Raw genomic sequence first — 24919 nt, 5'->3', positions numbered from 1 at the left:
TCTATACCTGCAGTTAACTTTTTCAGGAGAAGTTCCTGGTTGTGGGGAGAAACTTCCAGACTTCCAATCTTTCTTATCCCAAAGTAGGCATCGGATCCACTGGAAATGTACTGTATAGTTCACTGCCTTTGTTAAATATTTGTTTGGAGCTTTTCTATCATAGTCAGCATCTAATAAGGATAAATAGCCTATGTTGGCATCTAAAAAAAGAGAAAAAATAAATTAAAAATACTACCTGCAGTTTGCAGAAAGGCATACTGCATTCCAAATACAGACAGAGTAGTAGGTAGGCATGTGAGGACAAGGAGTAGGAGATGGACAAGGATTAAAAAGTGAATCAAATTCTGGCCATTTCCTATCTCTGGAGCATTTAAATTGTGGATTAAATACTACAGCCAGTCAAAACTCTCAGCTACAGATTTTCATTTGGAAATGGTAAAGAATTGGGAAGGAAAACAGTGTTTCTAGGGCATCCTATTTTCTAAGTCCCCTCAACACTCTGAACAGGTCACCCCTTGGCCCTAGTGGGGATGGAGGAGGGTTGGATCAGGTTCTCCAGGTGCTGTCCAAGCCCACTTCTTGTTTTTTCCCAGCTCCTCAGTCAGTCTGCCAAATTTTAGCATGCTCTGAGTCTGAACCCACCTTGGAAAGGGCAACAAAATGAGCCATGTAGTTTTAGTCTATCATTCTTAGAAAATGTTTATGTTTAGAAGTAAAAGTATTTAACATTTCAGTTACTTAAAATTTGCCCTTAAGATTTTTTAACAAATGGTATTGGGACAATTATATATTAGTCCTTTGTATAACAAAAATGTGGAATGAGATATGCCTCATGCAATATGCAATAATAAACACCACCCAATCAGATAAACAAATGTAAAAGGAAAAACAAAACAAAACTGCACAAGTACTAAAAGAACACATGAATGACTTCTTTTACAACCTGGCTATAAGAAATGAATTTCTAACTATGGCTCTAAATCTAAAAGTCATACCAAAAATATTGATAAATTACTATTTTAAAAATAGTCCTATCATATAAAGAGCTCTAAAATCAAGAAATAGAAACCCTGAACAGACCAATAACAAACAGCAAGATTGAAACAGTAATAAAAAAAATCTACAAACAAAAAATCCTGGACCAGACAGATTCATAGCCCAATTTTACCAGACCTACAAAAAAGAACTGGTACCTATACTACAGAGGTTATTCCTAACATCAAGAAGGAGGGAATCTTCCCTAACTCATTCTATGAAGCCAATATCACCTTGATATGAAAGCCAGGAAAGGACACAATAAAAAAAGAACACTATAGACCAATATCCCTTATGAACATAGATGAAAAAATCCTCAACAAAATATAAGCAAACCAAAATTCAACAGCACATCAAAAAGATAATTCACTGTGATGAAGTGGGTTTCATCCCAGGAATGCAAGAATTGTTTAACATACATAAATCAATAAATGTGATTCACCACATAAACAAAATTATAAACAAAGACCACATGATCATCTCAATAGATATAGAAGAAGCATTTGATAAAATTTAGCACCCCTTCATTATAAAAACCCTCAACAAAAAGGGCATAGAAAGGACATACCTCAAAATAATAAAATCCATTTATGATATACCTAACATCATCCTGAGTAGGGAAAAGTTGAAAGCATTCCCCCTAAGAACCAGAATTCCTAGCCAGAGCAATCAGGCAACAGAAAGAAATAAAGGGTATCCAAATCGAGAAAGAAGAGGTCAAACTATGCTTGTGAACTATCAGTGAACTATCCCTGTTCACTGATAATATGATCTTATATATAGAAAACCCTAAAGACTTCATTAAAAGATGCCTATAATTGATAAATAAATTCATCAAAGTCTCAGGTTATAAAATCAATGTACACAAATCAGTAGCATTTCTATATACTAATAACAGTCAAGTTGAGAATCATATCAAGAACTCAATACCATTTACAATAGCTACAAAGAAAATAAAATATCTAGGAGTATACTTAACCCAGGAAGTGAAAGATCTCTATAAGAACTATCAAACACGGATGAAAGAAATCATAGATGACACAAACACATGGAAAAAACATACCATGCTCATGGATTGGTAGACTCCACATTGTTAAAATGTTAAAATGTCCATACTACCCAAAGTGATTTACAATGCAATCCTCATCAAAATACTAACATCATATTTCATAGATCTAGAAAAAATAATTTTACACTTCATTTGGAACACCCCTCAAAATAAGTCAGATTAGCCAAAACAATCTTAAGCAAAAAGAAAAAAATCTAGAAACATCACATTACCCGACTCCAAATTATACTACAAAGCTATAGTAACCAAAATAGTATCTTTATTGGAACAGAATAGAAAACCCAGAAATAAAACCATCCGCCTTCAACCAACTGATCTTTGACAAAGCAGACAACAGCATACATTAGGGAAAGGTATTATTTATTCAATAAATGGTGCTGGGAAAATGGGATAGCCACATGCAGAAGAATTAAACAGGACCTTTGTCTCTCACCATATATAAAAATTAATTCAAATTAATAAAAGACTTAAATATAATGCATGATACCATAAGAATTCTGGAAGAAAATGTAGGAAAAACTCTTCTAGATATTAGCCTATATGTCTGACAATGGGCTAATATTCAGAATCTACAAAGAACTTAAACAAATCAGCAAGAAAAAAAAACATTAAAAAGTGTGCAAAAGACATGAACAGAAGCTTTTCTGAACAAGACAGACAAATGACCAAAAACATACAAAAAAAGCTCAACATCACTAATAATCAAGGAAATGCATATTAAAACCACAATGTCATACCACCTTATCCTTGTCAGATGGTCATTATTAAAAAGTCAAAAATGCTGGCAGTGATGTGGAGAGAAAGGAACACTTATACACTGTTGGTGGGACTGCAAACTAGCATAACCTATATGGAAAACAGTGTGGAGATTACTCAAAGAACTAAAGGTAGACCTACTATTTGATCCAGCAATTCCACTACTAGGTATCTACCCAAAGGAAAATAAGTCATTTTATCAAAAACACACCTGCACTTGAATGTTTATTGCAGTATAATTCACAATTGCAAAGATGTAGAATCAACCTAAGTGTCCATCAATTCATAAGTGAATAAAGAAAATGTGATATTTATATAGCATGACATAGTCATAAAAAGGAATGAAATAATGTCCTCTGCAGCAATTTGGATGGAACTGGAGACCGTTATCCCAGGTGAGGTATCTCAGGAATGGAAAAATAACACCACATGTACTCTCTAATAATTGGGAGCTGAACGATGGGCACACACAGGCACAAAGAGACGTAAAGGACATTGGAAACCAAGAAACAAAGAGGATGGGAAGGAGTGAAGAGTAAAAACATATCTATCAAACACAATGAACACTACTCTGGTGATGGGTACATGAAAAGCCCCAACTTAAGCATTATATAAAGTATCCATATAACAACTTTTATACCCACCTAATATTTTTATATAAATAATAAAAAATAAAAATAAATACTTTTTAAAAAAAATTTTGTCAGATTATTTTTGGTTTTATTTTTTTTTCAGTATATTATAGGGGTACAAATGTTTAGGTTACGTATATTGCCTTGTCCCCCCACTCCGAGTCAGAGCCTAAAGCGTGTCCATCCCCCAGATGGTACACATCATCCTCCCCTCCCCTCTCCCATCTGCCTGACACGCTATAAATGTTATTCCTATTTGTCCAAAAGCTATAATTGGCATTTGGGGAGATTTCAAAGATTTAAATATGGACTGCAGAGTAGATATTCTTGAATTAATGTTGATTCTTTTTCATTTTAATAGTACTGAGTTCCTTAGGAAAATGCCCTTGTTTTTATGAGATATATGTCAAAGTACTTAGGGGTGGAGTGTCATAGGGTCTGAAACTTTCTCTCCAATGGCTCATTCTCCCCACCAACAAAAGCCCCCATACACACATGCACATGCACACAAATGCAGATAACATATGTGGCAAAAATCCCGACAAATGGTGAATCTCGTTGAAATGGATACAGGTGTTTGTTATACATATTTTTCTACTCTTCTGCCAACTTGAAATTATAATAAAAATTATGGAAAAGAAACATTAAACACAACATTTTAAAACTGTCATTGACAATTTGAATTTGGTTAGCAGTACAGTTTGATCCATTTTTAAAAGTAACAAACAGTGACTGGTTCTTAGAGGAAAATAATTCTATACTAGGGAAAAATATAGAGATGATGGGTCTGGCCCATTCACCTGATAGTCAGAAGCCAACCCTTCCTTTCAATGGCCACAGTTTGCTAGAAATCAGAATAAAGCAGGTGTCTGATTAGTCCCGTGTGGGTCACTTCAGTATGTTGAGCTTCAGCTTCTTGCTTTTCGGGGGAGGTCCCTAAGGCTTGGAAGCCTAAGCTAGCGGGGCAGAGAGTCGTAAGGGGGCAAGCCCCAAGCCTAACCCTCCACCTACTCCTGGCTGACACTCTGCCCTGACACTGCATCAAAGGGGTCATGTTCTCTCTGTTCATACGTGAAATAAAGAGACGCCTTGAAAGTCCTGACTCAACTGCTGGGTCAGGGAGGCTCAGCAGAGGCTGGTTTGAGGGAAGAAACGGGAGACCGCTGCAGGCACAGAGGACAGCCCGAGCAAAGGCAGAGCCCGGGAAGCAGGCGACGGGCTGGGAGACAGGCACAGGCCCGAGCGCAGCATGCCTGTGCCCAGCACACTGCGGAACACGGCTGCAATTCCCTGGGGAGTGGCTTCCACGTGTGCTAACTACTGCGGAACAGTGTATACAAGCAGGCATGGAAAGGAGTTTGATGTTTGTATCATGAATGAAGAAAACACCGCTATGCATACATGTTATAGGGGATTTTTTCCTCGCATAAACAGAATTGAAAGGTAAGATGTCTGGTCCACTCACCTTTCCGTGAGACGGCAGGTATATACATTTGTACAATTTGCTCATCCCAGAAGTAGATCTGTTTCACAAGAAAATCAGAAGGAGTAGGTTTCTCAGAGAATCTAGGATATAAAAACAAAGTATTCATGTCTCTTTTTTCTCTCTCTCAAAGATTTTACTTAAACCTCTCTCAAGATTTTAGTCAATTTGTACAAAACATCCATTTCACTGCAAGGAGGTAGCCTGGGCTAAAAAAGGTCAATGTGCTTATTCTGAGGCACCATTTGGTCTTTTCATAAAAACTTCTATATAATAATTCACCCCTCATTTCATTAAAATAAAAACTGCAGTAAAAACAAGAATAAAAATGACCATCACCATCTGTAGGAAAGGAATGAACAGTAGTGGCTCTGTGTGGTTAGGGCCCTACGGCAGGTGCACACATTTGCATGTTTGTATTAAATCTTTACATAACCTGTTAGCAGATGAAGGCTAGTAGCACAAAGTAGTTGGCTAAGAAATTTCTCAGAAGCGTTTACCTTTTTCGTGTATGACTAAAAGAATTAAGTTAAAATCTATACTCTGAGAAAATAGACACTTGCAGACATTGAATGGCTTAGCTCATTTGGCAGAATGAGAGCCCAGCCAACGACAGAGACTAAACCTCTCGCTAAGGGCTGTGTGGACAGCAACTGCATAAGATGCAGCCTTGCTCATGAGTACCCCTCAGTCTAGCTGAGACACCCACCTCATCAATCAGGAGCAATCGAACAGCTAACATCTTTGCCATATGGTCAGAATACATGGGACTCAGAGAATACATGGGACTCAAAGAAGATAAATGATCAAGACTTTGTTCAAGACCTACCACAAACTCCACAAACTGGTAGTTTCCACTAGCACTTTTAATGTATTATTCCAAAGAATATTTTCAATATTCACTTATTTAGCCTTCTTATGTAATTTAGTTGTAAAATGGGGCCCACCCAAGTCTCATGAACTCAACATCCATGAGAAAGATGATTTATCAAGTTTCTTTAGATACATAGCTTTGAATATATTTTCTCCTTTTGGGAAAAGAAAGAAAAAAAAAATAAAAGAATTCTGGCCCAGCCTTATACTGGAGAGAATTAGATTTCTAAATAAGATCATGTGTATTACTACTAGAAATTCAGATGTTTCTCACACCAATAAATGTTAACAGGCAGGAATCCAATTTCAAAGAGCAAAGCAAGGAAGCTTACTGTCTGAACAGCAGAATATATAACAATTTCTTTAGATAATCAGCTTCATTATTGTTTTAAAAACAATCTAATTCACTGATTTTTTTTTTCAGAAAACATCCTTAAATATGATATTTCTTGCTCCAGTCTCATTCCCACTGTAACTATCACCATCAGCTCACCTTACTAGCAACATGATGGGAAATGCTCTACTGATGGGCTTAGAAAATTCGATTTCTATCTGTAGAGATTCCTGGGAGTTTTCAGAAAGTCCAATGAACTGATGGAAATTCACTTTATCCCGAAGCAATACAAATGTTGTTTTATTTCTCCTATGATCCTGCCATCAAAAGGAAAACAAGTTAAGCAAACTTTGCCTTTGGAAAAGTAAATGCACTAAAGACCAGCCATCGTAGGCTAACTGAAGCAGAGGCAGCAGGGAAAGGCTCTCCTTACTGGGTTGTCTTCCTTCTCAAACTCCAGGGTCAGGGGTTTCCTCAGCCACTGTCTGCCGATGGGCCTTCTGCTGGAGCAGTTGTAGAGGGTGAGGCGAACAACTCCACCAATCTTGGGAAACAGAGACCATCTCAGAGCAATGACAGCAAACAGCGGACTTACGTGAGAAAAGCAGGAACCAAAGTATAGTGGTGCTACTGCTACAGTCCTATAAAATTATGTACCTGATATATAATTTTATTATAATATATACCTGAGGATAACGTAGAAAAATATCATAAAACCAGCTTTACTGGTTACGATGGCAGGATTGGCAATAATGCTTCATTTGTATTACTCAATTTAAAATTAATGACTTAAAAATTTTTTGAAGTATTTTTTGTTTTATATTTTGAAATCTCATACAAAAAAATCTGCTCATTGTATATAATCAGAAAGTTACGGAAAGATATACAGAAGGGTGAAGACTAGCTTACCTATAATCCCATCACTCAGAGAGAGCATATTTGAGGATGTCGCATACCAAACTTTTTCTATGCGCTGAGTACATACATACTGGGCAGATAATCATCCTCTATATTTCTTGCATAAAATCTTTCAGTCACTAAAAGTCCCTGATTGACATAATTTTAACTGGCTATAAATGAACTATATCCCTATGATGAACATTTAGGTACATTTCTATTTGGGTGATCATAAATAATATTGTTTTAAATAAATAAGACAAAAGAGACTGCTGTGAATAAATCTTTTCTCATTTCCTTGGTGCAGATTCCTATAGGTGTAACAACATGGTCCAGGTTGTTGAACGCCTAATGTATGGGGACAAAGTGCTATCTGAAAGGTCATATCAAGTGACACCTTGGTTCACCCACTGTACCTCCACAAGCTGTGAGTATTTTTAAGTAATTGTACTTTTGTAAGTTAAAAATAATCATCTTAATTTCTATTTCTTTATTGCTTGTTAGTTTGAATTATTTTCATATGCTGATTAGCCATTTCTATTTCTGTATTTAAAAAAAAGCAAATGCTTTAAAAGATGGGAATTTTTAACCAAAATAAGATGTACTTCATTAATTTGCCCATTCCTTCATCAGACATTTATTGGGTGCCCAGTGGGCCAGGAACCTATGCCGGGCTGGGGTGCTGAGGTGCAGAAAATACTGAGACTCATCATTCTCTGCCCTTCCAAACTCATGGCGACCCCAGGCTCATTCACAAGGCTTCTGAATGTGGAAGGTGAGGTGGATGTCTACAAAATTGCCAGGCGTCTGTGGCAATCCTCCCTGACAGCCCCATCTTAACATCACCCTGGTTCTCTCTTCTGCCCAACCTCCCAGTGAGCCAGGAGCCACCGGGCTGGATCAGCCCAGCCTCTGGGCTGGATCAGACCTGCCTCTCAGGTGAGCAGGAAGGGAAAGAGGTGAGTGCTGGTGTGTCCTTGGCAGCTCCTTCTCCAGCTTCATTCAAGTGACATTCTGTGTTTGCATCATCACTGCACCACACACGCTAACCTGCTTGAGCCTTTTGTTCTCTGACGATGGATTGGAAAGCCCCACAGAAAATGCTGAATGGGCCCAATGACCCAGGCACCAGAGATACCTAGTTTTGCTAGGATTTTTTTTTTGAGAAACTGATCTTCCAAGAGAAATGGAGACAGTAACACATAAGTGAACTGAAAAACAGGTGCAAATGTGCCAATCTCGACTCTCCTTTTGTCACTGAAGCCCAATTACTGCAAATTCCATGTGGCAGGTCATCTGCCATCACGTACCTGCCCAGGAGCTCGGCCCGCTGGATATGGGCTCTTCTTAAAGAGTATGAGCTGACTAATGTAGCACGGACTCTGAGTTTCCGCCCCAGCAGGACTGTGCCCGGCAAGGTCACCAGGGAAATGCACCTGGACAGAGCCCAGGCTCTGGACGGAGCCCTGAAGGTTCAGATGCAGCAGCGTCTGGAACTCCATCTGCCCAGTGCTAACGTGGGTCAGAGAGAGACAGCCCTGAAACACAGCAGGGGGAGTTGAGTGTTTGCATCACACATGGCCGAAGTGTCTGGAGTCTAGACCAGGGGAGAGAGGAAAAATGATGGAAAAGATCCCACATTGCAAGTTAGATTGGATTCATTTGCCTGAGCAAAAATTTTGGTACAAGGATGTAAATGGCAAATAACAGTAAAACACAAACTGTTTTGTTTTGACATTTTGTTCTGTGACATTTTATTCATGTTTTTAGCAATTGCTGTGCTTCTTGGGGATTCTTAGTCCATCAAAAGGCAGTTTTAATATCATGATTATTTCTACAACATGGAGACTTGGCAGGAAACGTGAGCACAGGGACTTAGGGCTCAGCACTGAGAGGTTATGTGACAAATGTTTTTAAATGTATTAATGAGTAATTATCAGGTTCTGATAGGGTATTCATTTACTTTCTAATTTCCCAAATATTATAGTAACTGTCAGTTAAATAAACCAGCAGGACTGGCAGGAGAGGAACAAAAGCCCATTAACTTACTGCTCTTGAAAGCATTGGCCATTTCCTAAGGTAAAATTTTTTAAAAATCTGAGACAATTTCTCAAAGATACTAGAGCAGAAATAAATGAAATAAACTTTGGGATTTTTTTTTAGCAGTTATATATCAGCAGGGCTACTTTCAAAATTAGTGCATGCAAGAAATCGTTCATATTAATTTACATCATTTTTCAAAAAACAGAAGGTATCCTGAGAAGTAGTTATTTAGGAGTCAAATGTCCCAAATATCTCAAATGGGAATCTACCGAAACACAAGAGGATGAAACAGAAACGAAGTTCCACTGGAAACATTACAATGCCATCATGAAAAATTCAAAACGAAAATTTCCAAATACAGAACTGCTCCCCAGAATAATAAACATAGCCCTGTGGGAGCTGATTGTATTTTGAGAAGCAACTACAAACATAGGTTAGTGTCCTGGGAGAGGGAAACAGCATTTTTATGGGTGGAGAAAAAGCATGACTTACGAGCAATAAATCTGAGATGGTGATAATTGCCTCTTCCCGTATATAGTCCTCACTCTGCGACTTTTCCTGCTCAGAGACGTCCCAGACTCTGGACATGAGAAGGACGAGCTCCAGCCTCAGGCCTCTGTCAGCCACACACCTCCCCGCGAACCAGCCTTGAGCCAAGAGCGTCCGGGAGTATTCGAGGATGAGAAGTGCACTCTCAACGCTGAGCTACATGGAACGAAGAGATGTACGCAAAGTGCTTCAGGCACATGATGCCTATATTCCAGCCTCTTTCATTATTGTTGGGAATTAAAATTACTGAACTAGGGTCAAGAAGACTGAATGCAAGTCCAGTTTCGTCTCTAGGTGATCACTGGCAACTTTCCAAGTAACAATTTGCTGTCTGACCCACAAAATGACCAAAGTAAAATAAATAGTTTCTAACAGCCTTTTATGCTATAAGATGCTGCTTGGTTTGAACCCCAACAACCACCTTGCAAATCCCTTCACAAACTGGCCCCAACCTCCCCCTCCGCCTTCTCTCCCATCACCCGAACGTGCTCCGTTCTCCAACCACGCTAACACCCCCTGCTCCAAGCCATCGTGGCTTCTTCCTGATGCCTTCCACATTCCCAGACCTGCAGTACATTTACCCTCGTTTGGCCTAGCAAAATCCTACTTTTCATTCTCTCCTTTTCTAAGCTTTTATTTTTATTTATTTTATTTATTTATTTTTGAGACAGAGTCTCACTCTCTTGCCCAGGCTAGCGTGCCCTGGTGTCAGCCTAGCTCACAGCAACCTCAAACTCCTGGGCTCAAGCCAGCCTCCTGCCTCAGCCTCTCAAGTAGCTGGAACTACAGGAACGTACCACCATGCCTGACTAATTTTTTCTATTTTTAGCTGTTTGACTAATTTCTTTCTATTTTTAGTAGAGATGGAGTCTCGCTCTTGCTCAGGCTGGTCTCCAACTCCTGAGTTCAAGCAATCCTCTGGCCTCAGCCTCCCAGAGTGCTAGGATTACAGGTGTGAGCCACTGTGCCTGGCCTTCTAAGCTTTTAATATGGACTATGTCCAAACACACAAAAGTAAAGAGAAGAGAATAGTAGTACAACATGTCCATCACCCAACTTTCACAATCATCATTCATGGGCAATATATTTTTTTATGTTCCCTACTTAATATTTAAAAAAGTATTTAAAAGCAAATCTCAGATACTTTTATCCATACTTTATTATATAGTGCTAGATAACACTTTATTTTGTATGCTAAAAGCATGCTGACAACACCATTATCAAGTCTAACAAAATTATGATTCTTCCTACTTCTCTTTTAAACCAACTTCAATGTCCAGCAGACAAAGTGAGCTGCACCTCTGTTTGTGTTTCTGCAGAATTTTGCCATTCTCATCATAGGACTTAGTGTATGTATTGGGTATGTCTGTTTCCACATTTAACTCCATTCATCAATGCTTAAAAGAAAAGGACTCTTTTTCTTCTTTGTCCTTAGCAGCTCCTAGCAATTGCTCAATAAATACATGTCCAGTGAAACGAAATTAAGATTATATTTTCTGCTAGCCATGCTTATTTAACCAAAATGTGGTTTAGAAATACGTTTTAAAATAAAATTCTTACACCAACAATAAAATTAAACTAGTTTGGAAATACATTTAAACTACCATTAAAGGCCTTATACACAAGGTAACTTACCATCAAAATAGGACTTAAGATTTAAAGAATCATCTCTTACCTAAAATAAAACAAGTACTTTAAAGAACATAGTGTGCCACTTTTCACACTGCCTACTTTTTAAACCAAAAATATAAAAAGTGATTACTTCAGAAATAAGAATCAATCATGTGCAGTTTTATTTTCCACTCTGAGCTAAGAACTGTGGCAGGCCCTGGCATTCAGAGAAGCACAAGAGGGACTGTGCCAAGGATGGTTTGACCTCCCCCAGATTCATCCTTCTGAGCCTCGTGTTGGGTCATTGCTGGGAAGTAATTCCATTTCCTGGGCCTTTGATGCCAGGTGAGGCCATGTGACCAGTGCTCACCAGGGAATGTGAGTACAGTCGGGCACGCCACTCCCAGGGCCACACTGTGGACAAGTGCTATACCTTCTCCATGCTTTATCCCCCTGACTTAGGAAGCTACAGAGTGGAGGTGTTGGGGGCATGAGATCAAAGCCGGAGTCCCCGAGTCACCATGGGGGAGACCACCCACAGAACACCTGGTATAGAATGTGTGTAAATGAAGAATAAACTGTTGTGTTGAGCTACTGAGATTTCAGGGTTATCTTTTATAGCAGCTAATGTCACTTTAACTAATGTAGTTTGTGTCTTAGGAGGCTAAGCGGTCTAAATTTGGAAGGCAGATGCAAAAAAAACTAATTATAGATCAAAAGTGGTAAAGTGCTATAACAAAGTCATGTACGAATTTGCCTAGAATCAAATGAACTCTGCCTTCAGGCTTTGTGAAGATTTCATGGAGAAGGTGGCATTTGAATCTAGCCTTGAGGAGAAAGTAATAGTCCCAGGGGAAGAAGTGACCTGCTCCAGGTTAAGGGAAGGCTCACTATGTCAGGGACGCAAGGAACTTCCAGAGTGACTAAACAGGGAAGCTGGCTGTGCTGGGAGGTGTGCGAAGTGAAGTGCGGAGAGTAAGCTGGAGCCAGTTAAGCCCTTGCATGATGTGCAGAATGACCAGATTTTATCCTCAAACTCCTAGGAAGCCATCAAGTATTTTAAAGCAAATGGAAGAGGTGACCAGATGTGTTTTCTGTGAAGACAGCTCTGTCAGAAGAGAGGAGAATCACACTACCAAGGGGAGACCGGCTCCCTACGCAGGCCGGTGGCTGCTGGAGTAGAGCTACTGAAGAAGAGGAGGATGAGACTTGGCAGGAGGGATGGGGGGCGACAGAGCCATCCAGTCATTATTCATTCATTCATTTCCCATCTGCCTCCCGAGCTCCTGCCATGCGTCACAGTTGTGGTTATTTCTGTGGTGAAGAGTAATGAGAGGTCCCTGCCGTCATGCGGTTTGCGTTCCAGCGAGGAAGAGCAGCAATGAAGTAAATGCGATAGTTGGTGGTTGTGAAAATACTGAAGGAGACAACCCAAGTAGTAGGAGGAGAGGGCGACTTTAGACTGTGGGTCACGGACGACTTCTCTGTGCAAGCAATGTTTGAGCTGAGAGTGGAATGAAAGGTTCCAGCTCTTTGCTAAGCCAGGGGGAGCGCACAGCAGGAAAAGGCACAAGCCAGTCTGCCTGGAGGATGGTGAGAAAGGGGGAGAAAGACCAAGAGAGGAGGATGGAAGGGTGAGCGGGAGCAAACCACACAGGCACAAAACACATGTGCGTTTTATCACACATGCAAGGAGAAGCCACAGGAAGTACTAAGCAGGAGACTGGCATTACTGATTCCAACTTTTAAAATGATCCTCTGGCTGGTGTCTGTAGCATGTATAACAAGGTGTCCAGACAAGAGGCAGGCAGCACAGGAGAGAGATTGCTAGCCCAGAGGAGAAAGGACGTGCGCTTAGGTTAGAGTGGGGGCAGTAGAGATGGAAGAGGCAGGAAATTCTAGCTGAGGAAGAACTGATCAGACTTAATTCTAAGTGGATGGAGGAGGGAAAGGGAGGACTCTCTGAGCACACTTGGGCTTTGACGTGAGACTCTGGGTGGATGGTGGTGCCCTGTACCGAACTGAGGAAGGCAGGAGGAGTGACAGGGTGGCAAGGGGAGGGGAAGAGCTGCACGTGGATGTGCTGGGCTTGAGCAGTTCGCCCACATGGAGGTGCTAGGTAGGTAGCTATGGGTATGAATCTGGAGCACTTGAGAGGGGCTCAGGTTGAAGATATAAAATGCAGAGTCACCATCACGTCCACTTAAGGTGAGAAGACTGGATGGGATCAGAGAATCCCATCAGAGAAAGTGTGGACAGAGAATCTAAGAGGCCCAAGAGAAAGCCCTAAGGCACTGACCACATAACCACAGGTGGGGAAGAGCCAACAGTGCTCAGTCACCAGTCAACCAAGAAATGTGTGTCATGAAGCCAAGAGAAGAGACGGTCTCCCAAAGGATGCTGAGCCTCCCACAGAACGTCCCTGGGAGGGAGAGGTTGGAAAGCAGAGGGTGTCCAGTGGATTGGGCCACATGCAGATCTTCAGTGGCTGTGGCAGGAGCAGTTTCAGTGTGGAGATGGAGATAAAAGCCTGATTTTCATAGTTTAAAAATGAATGAGGGTTGGGTGTGGTGGCTCACGCATGTAATCCTAGCACTTTGGGAGGCCAAGGCAAGAGGATCATTTGAGGTCAGGAGTTCCAGACCAACCTGAGCAAGAGTGAAACCCTATCTCTACAAAAAGTAGAAAAATTATCCGGCATGGTGGTGCACACCTGTAGTCCCAGCTACTCTGGAGGCTGAGGCAGGGGGGATTGCATGAGCCTAGGAGTTTCAGGTTGCAGTGAGCTGTGATGACACCACTGCACTCCATCCCAGGCAACAGAGCAAGACCTTGTCTCCAGAAAAAAAAGAAGTATGAGAAGCTTGGCATGGTGGTGTACACCTGTAGTCCCAGCTACTCAGGAGGCTGAGGTGGGAGGATTGCTTGAGCCCAGGAGTTTGAAACCAGCCTGGGCAACATAGCAAGATCTTGTCTCTGAAAAAAAAAAAAATGCATGGGAGATAGCAAGTGTAGCCCACAGCAGGCTCGGAAGTCTCTTTCTAACTTTTTTTCTGCGAAGAGGAGCATAGAAACAAGGTGCCAGCTAGAAGAAGGTGGAATTTCACCAGAGGATTTTTTAAAAAACATCAGTGAGATTCTAAGCACGTGGGACATCATGGGCAGAGAGGGGAGACGGAAGCAGCAGAGAGGGCGGTGAACTGGAGGAGAGGAGCCGTGGAGAAGGCGAAGTGGGCGGGGGCTGGACCACCGCCTGCAGCCACTCGGCTGGGCACTGCGGAGCTGGGGGGGATGCCTGCACAGAGGGAGGGGCGCGCCCACGCGGAGTGGGGAATTCCCTCCACAGACACAGAGTGTGGAGGAGGGGCGAGGCTGCAGCTAGACTGCAGACTGCGGGTAGATGAGGGACTCTTCTCACCTCTCAAACAGCAACACAAAAGGTGCTAGAGACTCAAGAAGGAAAGGTGTGAAGATGGAAAAGCCCATGCCGTGTATTAACAATAAAGCATAATCCCCTCACCAAAGTTGTCCGTGGGATGGACAGTAACTCTTCTGACCTATTTCTACTTTGGGATTCCAAACTTCTATACTAAGGAAGGAAGTTCTTCACCCATAATCTGAAATGGGCCATGTCACTCCGATGGATTCTTAGAGAGAGCTCGTATTTCCAATCTGTGTGTCAAAACATAACTCTGGACAGTATATTCTTGAAGAGTCGGTCATACCCCTCGTAATTATGCAAAACAATAGGAAAATACGCTTGGAAAGAGAGAACACTTACCTTATTAGAGAAGCTTATGAGGTTTCTCAACATAAGAACAGAATCAGTCATTTCTTCCTGATCAGGAGAAACAAGCAAAAAAGAGAACAAAAACAAAAAAAAAAAGAGAGAGAGAGAGAGGAAAGTTAGCATTTTTGGTTTAAAGTTATAGCTTGCTTATGTAGAAATAGAGCCGATTCCACGCTTTTCAGCTGAGAGACTAACTGCAGGCCAGGCCTTCTTCAGAGAGACCACACCATGGTCTCCAGTTTTCCTTCCAGTCCAGCATCTCTCCTTGACATGCCCCTAGTCAGCCTCGCCCCACTCCCCCTGCCAGGAAGCTGGCATGAGGCAAGAGGATATAAGGAACAGAGCTAAGCAAAACTTTGGAAAGGGGTCAGAAAGAATGATGGAGGAAGAAAACATATTATTTCAAGTGAAGTATCTTATAATTGTATGTGCTTTAGATGTGAATGTTCTCTGATGACATGTGTAAAATAGCAGTTGTAGAAATGCCATGAGCAAGGACAGCAATATTTGAATATATGGTCATTTCTTTAGAAGGTACACATAATCGTGAACTTAACTCTCTAGGATATCATTGCTAACAAAATAAAATCAGATTCGATTGACATAATTTTTCCTTACACAAACTTTAGCAGAACTGTCTGTAACGACCATTGACTTGTATCAGTCTGTCTTTTATAAACCAGCAGCATTCATCAGTGATACATGTTAGCAGGCTAGAGAGACCATGGCCTTGCGTGGGAACCAAGCTGGCTGGCCTTCTCCGGTCTTTCTTTGCCTGTATTCTACAGGCATGACCACTTGCTGTTGAGGCAATCAGTCACAGGCCTGACTACTTGGTGCATACAGGCTTAGAGACACTGAACTCGCCCTGCTCTGGGCCATACCTGATCTGCAAAAGCTAATTGACATACTGAAGAAATTAACGCATCTTGTATTTGTGACCATTGGCCACATGAGGCAGTTCCACCCTCCTCAGACAAACGACGCAGGATCTCAGTGGTCATGGCGACGTAGTTCCTGATCTCTGTGCGACTCCCCACCAGCTGGAGGACAGACAGGCTCTTCAGGCTGGAGTTATATCTGAAGGAGACACAGGAGTTATCACGATTGCCCCAGCACACTGCAAAACATCTCACCCTGCCTAGCAAGAGTGGAATGGGATTTGTTGGAAAAATGCTTTGTGGTGGGTCAGGGCAGAAGGAGAATGACACAAAGGAGAGCTGTTCTGTGCAGAGGAAACTCTAAACAGGCACAGTGAGGCATAATACCAAAATTCTTTTAAAACTTCTTTTTTCAGAACTAAAAAAGCACAAGAAGCCAAACTGATAAGGGTAGAAGCATTATGGCCAATGAAGAAATGTGGGGAAGAGCCAGACAAAGAGAGCACCATGGCACAGCTGGCTGGGGTTTCATAAGGTTCTGAATAACGGAGTTGGTAGTCAGTGCCCAAACCCACCATAGGGTGGGCATCTGCACTGTACTCATGATTTGATGTAAATTCACAAGTTTATGGCTCCAGATTTCAATAAAGAGGTATTTATTTACTTGTTTATGAACAACATACTTCATTTACTTACACTTGAAAAGGAAGCATATCATGAAAAAAGCTCTGTGCATGCAATCAAAGACCAGTTCCAGTCCTTGCTCTGAAATTTCTTTACTGTATGATCTCAAGAGCATCATTTAACAGAATAACTGGACTTCAGTTTCCAAATAAAAATAGAAAGTTTCATCTGAACATTCTACACAGGGTCATTGCAAGAAGTAAATACATTGGAAATCATTTTTTAGTTAATTAGAAAATGCTTTATGGGCTCTGAGCACATATGCTTAAGCATACCCTTGACCAACAAGTGATTTATGCAGACTAAGACCCTATGAAGCCACGCTAAAGATAAAACAAACAAATACATCTGTGCAGAAACACCACAGATTGCACAATAAGGGGAAAATACACTTTACAAAATTAGCCTTGCCAAGTCAATAAACATATGAACAAATGACCAAACAAACAAAAACAATGACAGCAATCCCAGGAAAAGGGGGTAAGCCAATACCCACAGTGGCTGCAATATATTATCTAAAATGTCCAGTTTTCAATGAAAGATTTAAGACATTCAAAGAAACATAAAGTGTGACTGAAACACAGGAAAAATAAGTAGGCAACAGAAACTGACTTTGAGGGGTCACAAATGTTGGATATAGCAAAGACTTCAAAGCAGCTATTATAGATATGTTCAAAGAACTAAAGAAAATCATATTTTTAAAAATTAAAGGAAGGTATAACAATGAATAATCAAATAAAGAATATCAATAAAGAGAAACTATAAATTTAGAAGTTATAGAAAAAAAACAATGGAAACACATGCACAAAAATCAGAATGAAAGAAAAGTTGAAAAGTACATTTGAGAAAAGAATCTGTTACCTTGAAGACAGAGCAATAGAGATTATAAAGAACAGAAGAAAAATGTAGGAAAAAAATGAACATCAACTCAGAGAATGTTGGATGTCATTAAGTTCATAAATTCTATTTTTCTTTTTCTTTCTTTCCTTAACAGCCATTGCATAAAATAATATCCATAAAATGGCACTGTTGGGCCTATAACACCCAAAAAAGTAATATAAAAATAACAACACAAAAAAGGAGGGTGGGAGTGAAGCTATGTAGAAATAAGGAAATGACACTAGATGGTAACTTAAACCCACAGGAAGATATGAAGACAAACAAAAATACTAAATAAGAAGATTCATACATTAAAACACTTCTGAAAATATATTTTTGCTCTCTTTTCTTCTCTAGTTTCTTGAAAAGACAACATTATAAAAATAATAGTTATAACATTGTATTGCTGGGTTTGCAACATATATACATGTAATATGCACAATAATAGCACAAAAAGGGAAGAGAAAATGGATCTATATAAGAGTAAAGTTTCTATATCTCGCTGAAATTAAATTAGTATAAATTTGTAGTTGTTTCTAATTAGTTAAGATGTATATTGTAAGCCCAAGAGCAACAGCTAAGAAAATACCTACAAAAAGTACTTAAAAATCATTAAAGGAATTAAAATGGTACATTAGAAAATATTCACTTAAGATAAAAGAAGGCAGTAAAGGAGGAACAAAGTAATCATGAGACATATAGAAGACAGAAGCAAAATGGTGTACATACATCCAAAATGGTGTACATACATATCAATAATAACATTAAATGTGAATAGATTATACAATATAATCAAAAGGCAGAAATTGTAAGATTGGATATAAAATGACATGTCTACTGGAGACATTCTAAGTTCAAGGATAAAACTAGGTGGAAAGCAAAAGAATGGGCAAAGACATACATGCAAATACTAACCATAAGACACCTACAGTGGTTACATTTATATCAGAAAAAAATAAATTAAGACAAAAACAGGTAGCAGCAATAAAGAGGGATATTTTCTAATTATAAAATAGGTTAATCCATTAGGAAAATTTAAAAAATTATAAATATACACAGGCCTAACAAGAGGTCCCATATACATGAAGCAAAAGCTGACAGAATTGAAGGAACATGTAAAAAATTCAAAAATAATAATACTGTCAATAATGAATAGAATAAGTAGGCCGAAAATCAATCAACAAAGATATGTAAGACTTGAACAATAATATAAATCAAGTAGACCTAACAGATAACCATAGAACATTTTACCCAACAAAATCAGATTACACATTCTTCTCAAGTGCACACAGAACATTCTCTAGAATACACCACATAGTAGGCCAGTAAAAATAAAATCAGTTATCTTTTAAATTATTGCAATCATAAGAAGCATATCCTCTGACCATGATGGAATTAAATGAGAAATCAATGACAAAAATAAATTTGGCAAATTCATAAATATGTAAAAATTAAACAACAAACTCCTAAATAATCAATGTTTCAAAAAAGAAATTGCAACAAAAATCACAAAACACATTGAGTAATGAATGAAAACACCAACATTCCAAAACACATGGGATTCAGCTAAAGCAGTGCGTGAGGGAAATTTATAGTTATAAATGCCTATAAAGAAGACAATACCAAATCAACAACCTAACTTTCCTCCCTTAGGAAAGAAAGAAAAAAAAAGAGAAAATTAAATCCAGACTAAGCAGAAGGAAAGAAATACTAAACCTTAGTGCAGAAATGAATGAAATAGAGAATAGAAAAAAAAAACAGAAAAATAAATGAAACCAAAAGCTTGTTCTTTGAAAATATCAACAAAACTGACAAATATTTAGCTAAACTGATAAAGAAAGAAGAGAGAGAGAGAGAGAAAGAAGGAGAGAAGACAAATTACTAAAATCAGGAATGAAATGAATATCACTACTGACTACATTAAAATAAAAAAGATTATAAGAAATATTTTAATTAAAAAACTATATGCAAAAAAGTTAGAGAATGTAGATGAAATGGAAAAATTCTTATAAAGAAACAAACTACTGAAACTTACTCAAAAATAAATAGAAAATCTGAATGGTAAAGAGACTGAATTAGTCATTTTAAAATTTCCACAAAGAAAATCCTGGACCCAGATAACATCACTGGTAATTTCTACTGAATATTTAGTAGAAAGAATTAACTTAATTAAGAATTGACTTAATTAATTAAGAAGTAGAAGAATTAACATCCATTCTTCACAAAATCTTCCAAATATAGAATACAAATGAACACTTCCAAATTGATTGAGACCACTATTACCCTGATACCAAAACCAGACAAAGACAACCCAGGGAAAGAAAATTACAGGCCAGTATCTTTTATGAATATAGACACAGACATCCTCAATAAAGTACTAGAAACAAAATCCAGCAACAAAGGCAAAGGATACTATATACCATGACCAAATGGAATTTATTCCTGGATTATAAAGGTGACATAAATCAATCAATTTAATATAATTTGTGTCATAGTCTGTTTGTGCTACTATAATAAAATACCTGAGACTGGGTAATTTATAAAGAACAGAAGTTATTTCTTACACTTCTGGATTCTGGGAAGTCCAAGATCAAGGTGCTGGCAGGATCAGTGGGCTGGTGAGGGTTGCTCTCTGCTTCAGGACAGCACCTATTGCTGCATCCTCCAGCGGGGATGAACACTGTGTCCTCACATAGCAGAAGGGACAGAAGGGCCAACAGGAGCCTATCAAGTTCACTCCAGCCCTTTTATAAAGTTACCAATCCTATTTATGAAAGCAGAGCCCTCACGGCCTAATCACCTCCTATAGGCCTTACCTTTTAATACTACTGTTGTATTGGGGATAAAGTTTCAATGTGAATTTTGGAAGAGACACAAACATTCAAACCATAGCAACTTGTTAATAGAAAAAATAACAAAAACCATACAATCATCTCAATAGATCTAGGAAAAGCATTTAACAAAATCTAACATCATTCCATAATAAAAAACTCTAACAAAACTAGGAATAGAAGAGAACATTCTCAATCTAATAATGGTTGTCTATGAAAAACCTATAGCTAACACTTATTCTAAGTGGTGAAAGACTGAGTGCTTCCTTCTTAAAATTTGGAACAAGATCAGGCAGGATTTCCACTCTTGGCACTTTGTTCAGCATTGAACTGGGGTTCTGGTCTGGATAATCAGGCAAGAAAAAGAAAGAAAGAAAGAAAGAAAAAGCATCCAGGTTGGAAAGAAAGAAGTAAAACTCTGTAGTCACAGATGACATGATCATATATAGAGAAAATTTTAAGAAATGCACTAGAAAGCTATTCATACTAATAAACTCATTCAGCAGCGTTATAGGCTATAAGATTAATATATAATATCAGTTGTATAACTATGCACTAGCAATAAAAAATACAAAAATAAAATTAAGAAAACAAATTTACAGAAAAGAATAAAATGCTCATAAACAAATTGAACAGAATACAAGATGTTCCCACTTAAAACTATAAAACATTGTTGAAAAAATTAAAGATCTAAATAAATAGAAGGACATCTATATTCATTAATTGGAAGACTTGATATTGTTAAAATGGCAATACTTCCAAACTGATCTACAAATTCAATAAATCCCTATCAAAATCCCAGCTGGCTTTTGTTTTGTTTTGTTTTGGTTTTGGTTTGTTTTGTTTCTTCTATCCCCTTTAGTAGTCGTCTGGAGCACTGGCCTGCCCAAGCTGGAGCAAGGCTAGGGAAGGCAGCCAGCATTGGAGCCATTGTACCAGGTCTATGCCATTTTGTTTTTGCAGAAATTGACGGACCGATTCTAAAATATACGTGGAAATATGAGGGATCTGAAACAGCTGACCTTGTGAAAGAACAAATTAGTGGGCTCAGGCTTCTCAGTTTCAAAATTTATTACAAAACTACACTAATGTAGACAGCGTAGTACTGGTATAAGGAGAGATATCTAGGTTAATGGAATAGAATTGAGAGTCCAGAAATAAACCTTAACATTTATGGCCAGTTGATTTTTGACAAAGGGTCCAACATAATTCAATGGGGGAAATAGTCTTTTCAACAAATGGCACTTAGACAACTGGATATCATATGCAGAAAAGGAAGCTGGAGGCCTACCTTATACTACACACATAAATTAACTCAAAGTGGATCATAAGCTTAAATGTAAGAGCTAAAACTATAAAACTCTCAGAAGAAAACACAGGAGTAAATTTTTGTGATCTTGTTCTAAGCAATAATTTCTTAGAAATAATACCAAAAGCACAATAGATAAAAGAGAAGACAAATAAGTTGAACTCAATCAAATTCAAAAACTTTTGTTCTTCATTGGACAATCAAGAAAGTGAAAAGAGAACAAGAGTGGGAAAATATTTGCGAATCATGTACCTTGTAAGGGATTTGTATCAAGCATATGTAAAGAACTCTTACAACTAAATTATAAAAAGCCAATAACCCAATTAAAAAATGGGCAAAGTTTGTGAAGAGACATTTCTCCAGGGAAGAGACACAAAGTGCATGAAAAGATACTCAGCTTCATTAATCACTAGGGAAATACAAATTCAAACCTTAACGAGATGCCACTTTATATCCACTACAACAACTATAAACAAAAAGAGGGACGATAACCAGCGTTGGTTAGGATGTTGAGAAACTGGAATCCTCATAAATTGTTACTAGGAATATATAATGGTGTAGCCACTTTGGGGAACAGTTTGGCAGTTCCTCAAAATGCTAAAACAAGAGTTACCATAAGACCCAGTGATTTCACTCCTAGTTATCTACCCAAGGAAAATGAAAATACATGTCCACACAAAAACTTGCACATGAATGTTCATAGCAGTGTGATTTGCAACAGCCAAAAAGTAGAAATAACCCACATATTCATCAATAGATGAATGAATAAACAAAATGTGATATATTCCTATAACAAAGTATTATTCAGCGATTAAAAGGTAGTAGGTATAATATATGCTACCATTAATACACAGATGACACTCAAAGACATTCATATGCCAAGTGAAAAGAGACAGTTGCTAAAGATCACATGTTGTGCCATCCCATTTATATGAAATGCCCAGAGTAGACATATCTGTAAACATGGAGTAGATTGGCGGTTGTCTGGGCTGGTAGGAGGGAACTGGGTGGTGGGCTAGGGGAGTGACGGCTAGTGAGTACAAGGGTCCTATGAGATGAAGAAAATGTTCTAAAACTGGATTATGGTGAAGGTCGCACAACTTAGTAAGTGTACTAAAAACCAAGGAATCTTACACTTTAAATGGGTGAACTGTATGGTATGTGAATTATATCTCAATAAAATTGTTTTTAAAAAATAACTGTCTTAGAGGCTCTGAAGCACCTGCACCGACATGAATTAGCAGGATTGTAGTGGTGAAGCCTTGACTTTTTCTTTTGCTTATCCTGAGAAGATGAATTTCTGCCACTCTTTGACACTTGCTGACAACTTGGGGGAAAGCTGTCTCTTGCAAATACAAACACTGCCCTAGGATGTCCATGTGGTGCCGTGTTACTCACAGGTCCTGGTCCAGGCAGTCACTCCCATGGTAGTGGGGCAGCACGGTCACCGCCACAGCACATGGCTGTACCTTGGAGCCTTTGCCATCTACGATCTCAGTGGAAACCAAAACTGGAAGGGAGAAGTCAGAGGAAGGTCAGCCCGGGCATGCGGCCACAGAGATGCTTCTTCACACACAGGCAGCAAGTGAATGGCACGGGAGGACGGGCTCAGTCCCGCACAGCTCAGGACAAGGTGACAGTGCGAGCTGTTCTCCCTCCCAAGTTGCTTACACTGTGGATGGATATCAACAAACCAGTTAACAGACTTTCTGTTGAGCGAATCTATATCCGTAGGAAGGTGATGGATGTTACCAGGACACCAAAATAAAGCAAGGCATGAGAATGAACCTTCAGGTTCTTCCACCCTCCTGGGAAGATCTCAACACTGACATAAAATCTCAGCACCAGTACAAGGCAGTGAACGCTGATCAGATGGGGAAGACAGGTCGAGGCGTTGAGAGGCAGAAGCCGCCACCGTGTGCCATGGGAGCCAGGGGGGATTCCTTCATTCGCACACTCAGGCGCTCGCTCACCCCCCTGCAGTACGGCGTGCATGCAGGCTGCAGGTGAGCAGGGCTGCCTCTGCCCTCTGGCACCTCCTGACCAACTAAAATCCTGATTAGCGCTAAAACGGGGTCAGGCCTGGGGCCACAAGGAGCCCAGGGAGTGAAACACAAACTGTAATGGGCCATCAAGGATTGAGGTAATATTTTACCAAGTTCCAACGTGATGTATAGAAATTTAATAAGTCTAGAGAAAAGGTAAAGAAGAATTCTGACTGAGGAGATATTTTCACGAACAGACCTAAGACCCATTTGGGGGACCCAGGATCCTTCATGTGACAGGGTCCCAGAGCTGTGGTGACACCTGCAAATGGGGCTTGAAGTGCAGGTGATGGCCAGATGGTGAGGCCACAAGTACAGTCACAAGAACCACGTGGACAGGTCAACTCACAGGTGTGCCCTGGGTTCTATATAACCACATTCTCAACCTGAAACCCAGTGCCAAGGACTGGGGGCTTAATTTTGGAGGTTGGTGCTTCTCAAGATGTGGCCATAGACATATTGCATCCTGGTCCCTGGGAAGCTTGCCTACAAGCAAATTCTGGGGTCCACCTTTGCCCTACGATTCTGAGTCAGTAAGCATTGGGTGGGCCCCTGGAAGCTGCAATTTTAACAAATACCCCTACTACAAATGAGGTTGGTGCAACGGATCAAGATAGAGAATCTAAGAAAAAGAGCAGGTCTCAGGCAAGACTTGCCATATTCATTCATGCAAAACATGGGACAAGATAAAGTATGTATTAAATATTTATTAGAGTATATTTATTTTGCTTATGTTTATCCTCTTATAAGTCTTGAATTCAGATATTCATAATTAATCCTATTCATATTGACAATTATAACCAAGTATCATGTTTGCGAAGGATTTGAGTAACATCTAACCCTCACACTGATCTGAGACATGACCTAAAATTTTGTTCTATCAATTTATGTTAAAAAATCTTTTCTTCCCACTCAGAGCTGAGGCCCTACTACAAAGTCCTTCTATAGGAAGCCCTGTGGTCTGTGATGCCCTGGTGGACACAGGTCCGATTTACCCCACATGCAGCTCTCTGGGGAGGGGCACACCAGGTCTTAACATAACTGACTTCCAGGAGAAAGAAGCCCATTTCTGGTTAGGCCTCCTCACCTAAGGGCATGTCCTGTTCTGACCCAGATGCTAGGATGAGTCCCTGGCTTCACATCCAACACCAGGACGTGGGGAAGCTTGGCATGAGCATCTGTTTTGAGAAAAGTCTCAGGAAGACAAAGGGTAAAGGC

At 39.6% G+C, this 24919-nt stretch overlaps 1 protein-coding gene across 1 annotated transcript in view; it reads right to left on the bottom strand.

Moving 5' to 3' along the window:
- The window catches only part of PKD1L1 (polycystin 1 like 1, transient receptor potential channel interacting), a 111146-nt gene that overhangs the window by 51142 nt on the left and 35085 nt on the right, over positions 1–24919 (bottom strand). Inside the window, 9 exon segments of the mRNA XM_076006209.1 lie at positions 8–200; positions 4958–5058; positions 6342–6499; positions 6616–6726; positions 8390–8617; positions 9615–9827; positions 15064–15120; positions 15957–16152; positions 23055–23166. Of these exon segments, the coding sequence (XP_075862324.1) occupies positions 8–200; positions 4958–5058; positions 6342–6499; positions 6616–6726; positions 8390–8617; positions 9615–9827; positions 15064–15120; positions 15957–16152; positions 23055–23166 (1369 nt within the window).

Source organism: Microcebus murinus, chromosome 9 (assembly GCF_040939455.1).
Source record: "Microcebus murinus isolate Inina chromosome 9, M.murinus_Inina_mat1.0, whole genome shotgun sequence".
Lineage (NCBI taxonomy): Eukaryota > Metazoa > Chordata > Mammalia > Primates > Cheirogaleidae > Microcebus > Microcebus murinus.
Note: the sequence above shows the minus strand (reverse complement) of the source record. Positions and strands in the feature narration are given on the sequence as shown.